General features: G+C 42.0%; 1 protein-coding gene across 1 annotated transcript; it reads left to right on the top strand.

The window, feature by feature from the left end:
* The first annotated feature begins 202 nt into the window (after window positions 1–202).
* On the top strand, window positions 203–7557 carry LOC123395873 (CSC1-like protein HYP1). The gene is made up of 10 exons (XM_045090904.1): window positions 203–625; window positions 729–884; window positions 1577–1640; window positions 2029–2238; window positions 4208–4399; window positions 4549–4847; window positions 5060–5336; window positions 5714–5986; window positions 6712–6945; window positions 7106–7557. Exons 1-10 carry the CDS (start codon window positions 390–392, stop codon window positions 7259–7261), a joined length of 2097 nt encoding a protein of 698 aa, XP_044946839.1. The 5' UTR covers window positions 203–389; the 3' UTR covers window positions 7262–7557.
* The last annotated feature ends 3825 nt before the right edge of the window (window positions 7558–11382 follow it).

The raw sequence follows: 11382 nt of genomic DNA, 5'->3' as shown, positions 1-11382 counted from the left end.
TGTTTTCACATGATCCGTCACCGAGAGAGGAATACGTATTGGTAGAATGTGTATTCCACAGATAAAAAAGGGAATGTGCCTTCTACAGATAAAATAAAAAGGAATGTGTATTCTACGGCAGGCATACACGTCACCGGATCGGGTGCCACACGTCCCCCTTCGGGATAAACCGTGCCGACCATCGCGTCACGGTCCCGCGCCACGTGGCCCGCCGACATGACGGACCCACAGACTTTAATCGTCAACTACCTCCACCCCCAGCACAAGGCTTCGTGCGACGATGGCAAACAGTGTGGCAGATGATTTTTGAACTTGGCTGACCGCTGGGCCCCACCTCGCCGCGGCAGATTCTAGCCCCTCGGGAGAAGCTCCGGTGGCTCGCCGGCGAGATGATCGTGTCGGCGCTCGCGACGGCGGTGGGCGTCAACCTGGGCCTGACCGTGCTGCTCGCCTCCACCTACTCACTCCTCCGCCGCCGCCCGCCCTTCGTCTCCGTGTACGCCCCCCGCCGCCCCTACGCGCCGCTCGGGTCCTGGCTCGCCGCCGCGTGGCGCCGCTCCGAGGACGACATCCATGCCGCCGCGGGGCTCGACGGCGTCGTCTTCGTCCGCATTTTCGTCTTCAGGTCCCGCTCCCAAACCCCCATCCCCTTTCACCGTGCTTGTTTTTTCCCCCCCTTCGATTGGTCCCTGAATTTGGTGGTGCCGTGGGGCTATGGGATGCTGCAGCATTAGGGTTTTCGCCGTCGTCGCTGTGGTGGGCGTCGGCGTGCTCATGCCGATAAACTTCCTGGGGGACCAGCTGCGGCTGATCGACTTCACCGACCTGCCCAGCAAGTCCGTCGATGTCTTGAGCATCTCCAACGTCCAGGACGGCTCCAACAAGTGAGATATTCTGAACCCCTGATGCTAATTTTTATAATTTTACTGCTCTTATTTTGGGAGTTCTACATGTCAGGGCTGCTGTCTCAAGGGGAATTTAACTGGTCAATTAGCCCCATGATATGCAATTAGTACTTTTGTAGATAATACTGCTTATGCGTTCAGGTTTCGTATTAGGAGGTTATTTCTCCTCATGCTGCAGTTTTTTTTTTCATGGACTGCATATAAGGAGTTACTCCTACATTTTTCTGAAGGGGCTTGTCTAGTCTTGATGAGCCTGAAGGCCAATCTCCATTCGCTTTGTCATTTGACATAATTGTTTTGTGTCTTCTACGTACTAAATGGCTAGTGTAATCAAAATTAGGTAGCTATTCCAGAATTCTGATACTTACTGATGTTCGTAAAAACCTATGTTGTTTTATAACATGTTGAATTGTAGATTAATAGACCATGTTGCATCTCTGTGTTCAAAAAGATATTTTTTATGAGTATTCAGTACATAGAATTTGATTAAGATGATGTGGGACAGCTCTAGCCGCTCTAATCATGGGGGCTTCGCATTGTAGCATTCTCCAGGGCTTCTTGCTTGTGCAAAACATTTGGTTGGAGTCTAATTTGATGTTTCTATTGGAATCAATTATCTTCCTTTCTGAGCTTTAACTCATGCTTATTACACGTGGTAACGCGGTTCGCAGATTATGGCTTCACTTCTCTGCTGTGTACATAATAACTGGAGTCGCATGCTACCTGCTGTACTATGTAAGTAATTTAACGTTTCTTCTTCTTTTACATACTTCTTAATTTGCAATTGTCTTCCTACATTCATAACATGATTCCCTGTGTATAACTGGTAATTTAACGTTGGCTACCTATAGCCGTGGGTAATTTGTAATCAATTTTCTGCCTTCTTGGCATCTTTCTATCTATGATTCTGATATGTCAATCTTTGACGTATCCTTGAAAAAAATTCGCTGTGTATCAGAGTATCAGTTGAGCATAATGGCATAACACATTATCCTTTGATAATGAATATACATGCTCGTTGGATCTGGCATCTGTTTATTACGTGCTTTATTTGTAAAACATATGATGTTTGAGTGGTTTCAGATCTCTCTGTAAGCAATACTTTTATGTTTTGTCTTTGCAGGAGTACAAATATATTTCTGGCAAGAGACTTGAGTATTTTATGACGTCAAAGCCACTACCTCAGTATTTCACAGTTCTGGTTCGAGCTATCCCTATAACTGATGGTGGTTCTGTGAGTGATGCTGTTGATAAGTTCTTCAAAGAGTATCATCCATCCACCTACTTGTCACACACTGTTGTTCATCAAACTGGCAGACTCCGTCGCCTTCTTGTAAGATACAGTTCCTTCGGATACATTAGTATTTCATAATTATGAACAGATGCCCATGAATCATCAGTCATAATTATGAACAGATGCCCATGAATCATCAGTGGTCCTAATAAAAAGTTTATATGGGCTGTCTATGACTTCTTACATGACATAAGGGTTACTGGGGAATATAGTTGTATGAAAAGTACTAGCATGAGGTTTGTAAGACATGCATTTCATTCCGGTGATGATCAACCTTGTTTCATTGAATTTATTTTAACTTCGTCAACTCTGTATATATTAACTTGTATATTTTTTACAACATGATCTTTATTGCACTCAGTATGCAATATTTGCATAGGTCAACTCTCTTGGACATCAAAATTTTATATGCTTACCACATAGCATTCTTAGTCTGCGCATAGCATTCTTTTTTGACAGCCAATCTTTAATGGATTTTTGTATGGATTTATTCTCAAAGAAGTATATTGGATGTCATGTCTGTTCAGTGAAGTGTTCTGGGTCGATGACTTCACATATACATGTACTATCTCCGTCCCATATTAACTGACGCTCGAATGCATGTATCTAGCACTGAAATACGTCTAGATACATCCGTTTGGGAGTCAACTAATATGGGACGGAGGGAGTAGTTACTTATTTTCTATATAAGCATGCCAACTTGATTTTTTTTAGGAAAGGACGATGACCCCCGGCCTCTGCATCTTGGAGATGCATGCGGCCATTTTATTGATTATTCTCGAGGACCTTACAAAGCAGTACAACAATATGCCTGAATCCGCCATCTTGGCAACATCTGCCGCTACTCCTATCCATATGATGAAAGGGTGCAAGCTGGACCAAATACCCAGACCTCTCACCTAAGCCTAACATCTAAAGCCGGAGACCCTGACCGAGCCACATACCGGGTCCGGGGCACAAACCGGTCCGACGCACTCACATGTGTCGTCGCCGCCATCTTTCACTGGTCCATCTTCAGATCAGATTGAGGTACCAGCCTTGGTAGGTGCCTCCGCCATCGACGCCACCATGACGCCAAACGACGACCTCCACCTACGCGAGTCCATCTCCAAGCAACGGACGGAGATCCATGCTAGGATAGGGCCGCACCACCGCCGTCGCCCACCACCCACAAGCGCCACCCAACCCCAAGGTTCCCAAAGCGGCGCCTTCAACAAGGGAACGACACCGTGAGCGCCGCCGCCGCCCAACAAAGTTAAGGCTTTCGTCCGGGAGACCTAGGGGAAGGGGAAGTGAGGGGATCAGTCCATACCGACGCCTCCAAGGAGGGGAACGACGCCCTCAGGCGTCGCCGTCGACGCGGCCGACCATGACCGACCAGGGATTTCGCTCGAACTAGATCCCCGCCACCAGCAGCACCTCCTGAACAAAACCGGCGACCCAAGGAATCGCGGCCCGACCAGGCTGGCCCGCACGCCGAACAGGGGAGGAGGGGAGGTGCCAGATCGCGCGCACCGGCCACCGCAAAAGCCGCCGCCGGACGCCAACGACCACCGGATCCCGCCGCCCGCGCGTCCAAGACGTCAGATCCACCGCCCGCACGAGTCGCCGCTCCAGATTCAGGGCTCCCCACGTAGAGGCAGGGCAGCCTAGGCCCCGCCGCCACCATCCTTGGCGCCCCGGGCTTGCCTGGCGGCTGCCTCAGGCGGCGACGAGGAAGGGAGGTGGAGGGGGAGGCGGCTAGGGTTGGGAGGGAAGGAGAGGCGGCTAGGGTTGGGAGGGAGGGGGAGGCCACCAGCATGCCAAGTGGATGCTTACTTCTAACCTTCTTAGAACATTTTATTTTCATGTGAAGAAAAGATTTCCTTATCTCCCCTAGATGCATATGATAGTAATGGTACACTGGTTTGTTTGGTCTGCTGAACTTCGTAAGGAATACTGCATTCTAGCTTGTTGAACACAGTGTCCTGTTTCGCTTCATCTGATTGCCTGTTTGATTTCTATGCAGAATGAGACCGAAATTATCTGGAGAAAGCTAAAGAACATAAAATATGTACCACATGTATCTCATATTGAGAACCGTCCAAAAAAGTTTCTTGGACTATTTGGAAGAAATAATCCTGTCAGGAAATATCAGAAAAGGCTGGAAGACCTAGAGGAAAATGTTAGAATGGAACAATCAGATGCTACTAGGAGACGGGTACATATTTCTCATTTTTTGGTCTTGGCTAAGTTTAACTATTGGTGTATTGATTAGCTTATCTTCCTAGTTGTCTTTTTCTTCTGACAAATGAAGTGCAAACATATTGATATTCTCTTATCTATATCTATTGTTTCATAACTCTTCAGGAAATTCCCGCTGCTTTTGTTTCATTCAAATCTCGATATGCTTCAGCAAATGCAATTTACGTAAGGCAATCAGACAATCCAACTGAGTGGCAAACCGAGCATGCTCCTGATCCTCATGATGTTTATTGGCCTTCCTTTTCTACATCATTCATGGAACAGTGGATATCCAAATTTGTAGTATTTGTAGCTTCAGTTCTCCTGATAATCGTGTTTCTTCTAGTTGTGGCATTTATTCAAGGGCTCACTTATATGAACCAACTCGAGGCATGGCTGCCGTTCCTGAGGAACATACTGGAAATGTTAGTTTCTGTTCTTAGATTATAATCAGATATGTTTGTCTCATTGGTTCTTTAATTTGTTATCTGGAAAGGACCTAGTCAGCATATATGCTCAGATGCTGAATTAGTGATACTGGTGCTAGCCGTTCTTTTTTATGTTCATTTTGTTTATCTAATGTACGACACATCAAAATGGCTAAAAACCTGACTTTTGTCTTCTTTGATCTTTCCAGAGCCATTGTCAGTCAATTGGTTACTGGGTATCTTCCCAGTGTCATTCTTCACTTCCTTTCCTCCTATGTGCCCTCAATAATGAAGCTATTTTCGACCATGCAAGGATTTGTGTCTGTCAGTGGGATTGAGAGAAGTGCTTGCAACAAAATGCTTCGATTTACAATATGGACTGTGTTCTTCGCAAATGTTCTTACTGGCTCAGCCTTAGATCAACTTGACATATTCGTTGATCCAAAAGAAATACCTCAAAGGCTTGCGGTGGTTGTACCTGCACAGGTAGAGCATGTGCTTTTTGATTGTCGCCAGCATGACAAGTTCAGTTTGGTGTTACCGTGAGAAAGTTTCCACGAGTTGCTTCTGAGATGGTGCTCTCCCCTTCAAGCTTCCTATAGCATGGACAATAACATTTCTGTTGACATGGATAATATACTTACACAGTTACATGGATACAGTTCTGCACTTTGATTTTTCAGTCAATAGCTTTAATAACAGGCTTCCAAACATTAGCCTTTGTCAACATCCTTCTTGCTGTGGCTACTTGTTCACTTCAATTAATAACTGCTTACACAATTTTCACTTGTGGAATATAGTTTTGGTCTATGCCATAGCACGCGTGTTGCTAAAAGATCATTGGTTTCATGATGATTCTGCAGGCATCTTTCTTTATTGCATATGTGGTGACTTCATGGACAAGTATAACATCAGAACTCACTCAAACTTCTGCCCTTCTGTATCACCTGTGGGGGAGCTGCGCAAAGTGTTGCAAGAGGGAAGACTCAGAAGCTCCATCGATGCACTATCATAGTGAAATTCCTCGGATTCTCTTGTTTGGACTTCTCGGACTCACGTACTCCATTGTAGCTCCACTTATCCTCCCATTTGTGTTGACTTACTTCTGCCTTGGCTACTTCATATTTCGTAATCAGGTGAAAACTCTGCAGATTATTAATTGCCCCTTTTAGCTTCCTGTTGCTGCTATACATTGTAGCGTGATCTTCTTGTGCATGGAGGTTGAAATGTGGACTTCAATATCTAGGTTTCCAGATTTTGGGTAATGAACTACCGTTTTGAGGAACTTGGGATAGATATTTCTTGGATTTGACCGCCAGTGTTGCAATGATTGATTCATTGCTGTCACCATTTATGAGCGGATAGAATCAAATTGATGTGGTTTAAGGCGTACGATGCAAGCCTGCCTTTCTGTTAATATGTTTAGGACGAACCAAAATGTTACTTTCTGGAAGATGAACTAGACCATTGGTGGTGGAATTTAACTAGAACCTCTTCTGATAAACATGGACATGCCTTGAAACTATGTAAACTTCAATATATAATTATGAAAAACAGAGTTGTTGAGGGAACTATACTTTCATATAGTGGGAGGCTGACAGTGGTGTATCAGGTGTCCTGATTACACCTGTTCTGAGGAGTGACTGCACCACGGGATAATTTTGCTTTGTTAAAATTGCCAAGTAGAAGACATATGTTCCACGTGTAATTGTTCTTTGCTGCTGGATAAATTTGTCAGAAGTAGTGAAATAAGTACTTGCCTTCAGCTTTATAAACTAGCTAGCACAATTTGCATAAGTTTAACTTCATCATTCATCAGTTTAGCTATCTACAGTTTGTAACTTTGCTACTACAAATGCAGCTTTGTAATGTGTACGCACCCCAGTATGACACCGGTGGAAGATTTTGGCCCATTGTGCACAATACAACCATATTTTCTCTTGTGCTGATGCATTTGATTTCAATTGGAGTATTTGGAGTGAAGGAATTTCCACTTGGTTCAAGTCTGCTGGTGCCTCTACCGGTCCTCACACTTCTGTTCAATGCATACTGTGGAAACCGATTTTACCCCATCTTCGAAGCATACTCTACCGAGGTACCCCTTTTTTAGTTTATCCTTCTGTAAATGCCTAGGAGGCCATTCTATGTGTGCACCTGTTTATCTTAACAATATCAGCTGCTCTTTTCTCATTCAGAATCTCTAGATATCATTTCTGTGTCATACAAACCTTCATGTTTCACTTTTGTTCATGCAGTCATTGGTAAATAAGGATATACAAGAACAAAGCAAACCAGAGATGGCAGAGTTCTTCAGCAGTCTTGAAACCGCCTACTCTGACCCGGCTCTGAAGCCTATCCAGCGGTCTTCGAACTCTGATGAACGTACTGCACCACTCTTGTCTTCTGTCTAGATCCAGACAAGTCATAGGTGGCATCCTGGCTCTCATGGTGTGAGATTTTTCTTTGGTTTTGGACTTTTGATGATCAGGTACATAACAGTACAGGTGTGCTTCTTGTTGTATTTTTACACGGTAAAGCAGAACTTAGGACACAAATCATTGTATTATCATGTTGTACATTTTTCTTTAGGACATAAATCCTTGTATTGTTGTGTTGTACATTTCTTTTGGAGGAGTTTGTTGTGCATATTTTTTGTGTATCAGATTGGGGGCTCGCTTTTTAGAGATGAATACTGCATTTTCGCTTATGTTTTGGGTTGGCAATGCAAACTGTTTGAACCGACCACGCAAGTTGTACTCCCTCCATTCCTAAATAAGTCTTTTTTAAGAGATTTCACTAGAGGTCTACATACGGAGTAAAATAAGTCAATCTATAGTTTAAAGTATGTCTATATACATCCGTATGTAGTTTACTAGTGAAACCTCTACAAAGACTTAGGCCCTGTTTGGTTTTAATAAGTCACCTGACTTATAAGTCAGGTGACTTAAAACCAGTGACTTATAAGTCATGCCTGTTTGGTTGTCATCTGACTTATAAGTCATCTTTTCATGCAAAATTGGTGACTTATAAGTTTTAAGTTGGGGTGGAGCAACTTATGACTTATAAGTTGGGGTGACTTATAAGTTGGGTCTGTTTGGCAAAATAAGTCACTTTTTGCACTTTTCAATTTATAAGTTGGTGACTTATTTAGAACCAAACAGGGTCTTATATTTAGGAACGGAGGGAGTAGATCTTAAGTTCCATGCACCCTATTTCGCCGTTCCTAAATATAAATCTTTTTAGAGGTTTCACTTGAGGACTACGTACGGATGTATATAGACACACTTTAGAGTGTAAATTCACTCATTTTGCTTTGTATGTAGTCCCCTAGTGAAATCTCTAAAAAGACTTATATTTAGGAACTGGGAGTACTTACTGTCTCTTTCAACTACTCCCTCCGTTAGGAATTACTTGTCGCAAGAATGGATCTATCTACACGTATTCTAGATTTAGATTTTTTTTTGAGAAGGAGGAAACGAGCTCCCGGCCTCTGCATCAATCGATGCATGCAGCCATATTATTAAAAATCCAAAGTATCACCATAGTTCGAGATAAGTCTAAAAGCTGAAAATAAAATGAATCTGAAAATAAACCAACTTTTAAGAACTTGCCACATCCGGCATAACTAATAGCAGACTACGATGCCTATACACCTAGTCTATTACTAGCACGCCATCCAAACCGGTTGAAGATAACTCGTGCGGCCATCTTCCATCGGTTGCACCCAGTAACCATAAGCTCAGTGATGTTCGCAGGACTGAGTAATGACCACGGATAGATCCAGGACGTTGCTCGGAATATGACCTGCAAAAAATTGTTGAATTTCTTACCATTAAAGATTATGTCGTTCCTGGTATTCCATATAGCCCACAAAAGAGCACATATCCTAATTCTAATAAGTTTAGATACTTTAACGTCCACTTCATTGAGCCACGTTGTAAAAATTGAATTGATACACGCAGGTGGAATCACATTAAAAGCTATATGGATAGTGCGCCAAAGTAGTTTTGCGAGAGGGCATTCCAAGAACAAGTGTCTAATTGTTTCATGTTGATCACAATAACAACAATTCGATCTACCTCTCCAACTACGCTTAATTAAATTATCTTTGGTTAATACCACACCTTTGTGTAAAAACCACATAAAAATTTTAATCTTTAACGGCACTTTAATATCCCAAATATGCAACAATCTAGCTAAAGGTCCTGAATTAATCAGATCTGTGTACATGGACTTTACTGAAAATACCCCATTGACAGTTAAAATCCATCGAACGCTGTCTGAATGATCTGATAGTTGTACCTGCATAAGTCTTCTTACCAGATGCATCCATGTCTCCCAACGTGCTCCTACTAGAGCTCGCCTGAAGTGCATATTTATAGGTACCGATTGTAAGACTGTGGACACATAGTCCTGCTTACGTTGTGTAATATTATAGAGCATGGGATATTGTAAAGCAAGTGGTGTATCCCCAAACCAAGTATCTTTCCAAAATCTTGTTGAGGTACCATCCCCTACAATAAATTTCACCCTTTGAAAAAAAATTAATCGTTGTCCTCAATAAACCCTTTCCAGGAAGGTCAGTCATTGGGTCTAATTGTAGCTTGAGCTAGAGTTCTTGAGTTTAGATACTTATTTCTTAAAATTTGAATCCACATACCCTCTGTCTCTGTGGATATTCTATACAACCATTTGCTAAGCAAGCATTTGTTCTTTACTTCAAAATTTTCAATTCCCAAACCCCCCTGGTCTTTGGGTCTACAAATCATATCCCAACGTGCTAGTCTGTATTTTTTCTTATTCTCATCAGTTTGTCAAAAGAAACGAGATATATAAAAATCCAGTCTTTTCCATACCTCTATAGGTATCTCGAAAAAAGACAAAAGGAACATAAGTAGACTTGTTAAAACAGAGTTTATTAAAACCAACCTGCCTTCATATGACATAAGCTTGCCCTTCCAGCAACTTAGTTTCTTTTCAAATCTTTCTTCAATGCATTTCCATTCTTTAATTGTTAACCGCCTGTGGTGAATAGGGATCCCAAGATAGCTAAAAGGTAGAGAACCCATCTCACAACCAAATAGCTGTCGATAAGCGTCTTGCTCTTCTCTTGCCTTCCCAAAGCATAAGAGTTCACTTTTGTTAAAATTAATTTTCAACCCCGATAGTTGTTCAAATAAACATAATATTAATTTCATATTCCTCGCTTTCTCCATATCATGTTTCATGAAAATAATTGTATCATCCGCATATTGTAAAATGGACACATCTTCATCTACCAGATGTGGAATGAGATCACCTATTTGTCCTTTCTCTTTGGCTCTTTCAATGAGTATTGTCAACATATCTGCTACTATATTAAACAATATTAGAGATATTGAATCCCCCTGTCTTAACCCCTTATGGGTTTGAAAGAAATTAGCAATGTCGTCATTAACTTTAACTCCGACACTCCCCTTATGAATGAAAGCGTCAACCTGCTGTCTCCACTTTTCATTGAACCCTTTCATACATAAGGCTTGTTGAAGAAAAGACCACTTAACTTTATCATAAGCTTTTTCAAAATCCACTTTAAAGATAACCCCGTCTAGTTTCTTTGTGTGAATTTCATGAAGCGTTTCATGCAAAACAACAACACCCTCCAAGATGTGTCGCCCAGGCATAAACGCGGACTGTGTTGGCTGGACAACTGAATCGGCTATCTTCGTTAATCTATTGGTGGTTGTCTTAGTAAAAATCTTGAAGCTCACATTGAGTAAACAAATAGGTCTAAATTGTTGGATGCGCATGGCATCCACCTTTTTTGGCAACAACATGATTGTTTCAAAGTTAAGGTGGAATAACTGTAGCCGACCATTGAATAAATCATGAAACATAGCCATCAGATCCCCCTTAATAACATGTCAACACTTCTTATAAAATTTTGCAGGGAACCCATCTGGTCCCGGTGCTTTATTGTGTTTCATTTGTACTATTGCATCATACACCTCTTTCTCTGTGAATCTAGCTGATAAAACCTCATTCTCCTGTTCATTGAGTTGAGGAATATCCTGAACATTGGTTTCATCCAAAGAGATCATCGTCTCATCTGGTGCACCAAAAAGACTCATATAATATTCTGAGATATATAACTTTAAGTTTTCATGACCTATTATAGTTCCCTCATCTTGCTCTAGCTGAGTAATTATCTTCTTTCGATGTTTGCCATTTGCAATCATGTGAGAGAACTTAGTGTTATCATCCCCATGAATCACCTTCATTACCTTAGCTCTTAGTGCCCATTTCATCTCCTCTTCTCTCAATAATTTTTGCAATCTAATCTCAGCATCCATTTTAATATTCCTTTCAATAAGATTTAGCTGCGCAGACTCAGCTTTTACGTCAAGTTCATCAATCAGCTTCGTCAGTCTTTCTTTTTTCTTTCTTATAAATACCACTTTGATCTTTCGCCCATCCTCTAAGGAATCGGCACAAATTTCTGATTTTGTTTTGCCAAATTTCCACACTGGTGGATCCACCTAAGTCTTTAGCC

The sequence above is a fragment of the Hordeum vulgare genome, chromosome 5H (assembly GCF_904849725.1).
Source record: "Hordeum vulgare subsp. vulgare chromosome 5H, MorexV3_pseudomolecules_assembly, whole genome shotgun sequence".
Classification (NCBI taxonomy): domain Eukaryota; kingdom Viridiplantae; phylum Streptophyta; class Magnoliopsida; order Poales; family Poaceae; genus Hordeum; species Hordeum vulgare.
This window is presented reverse-complemented; position numbering and strand designations above follow the sequence as displayed.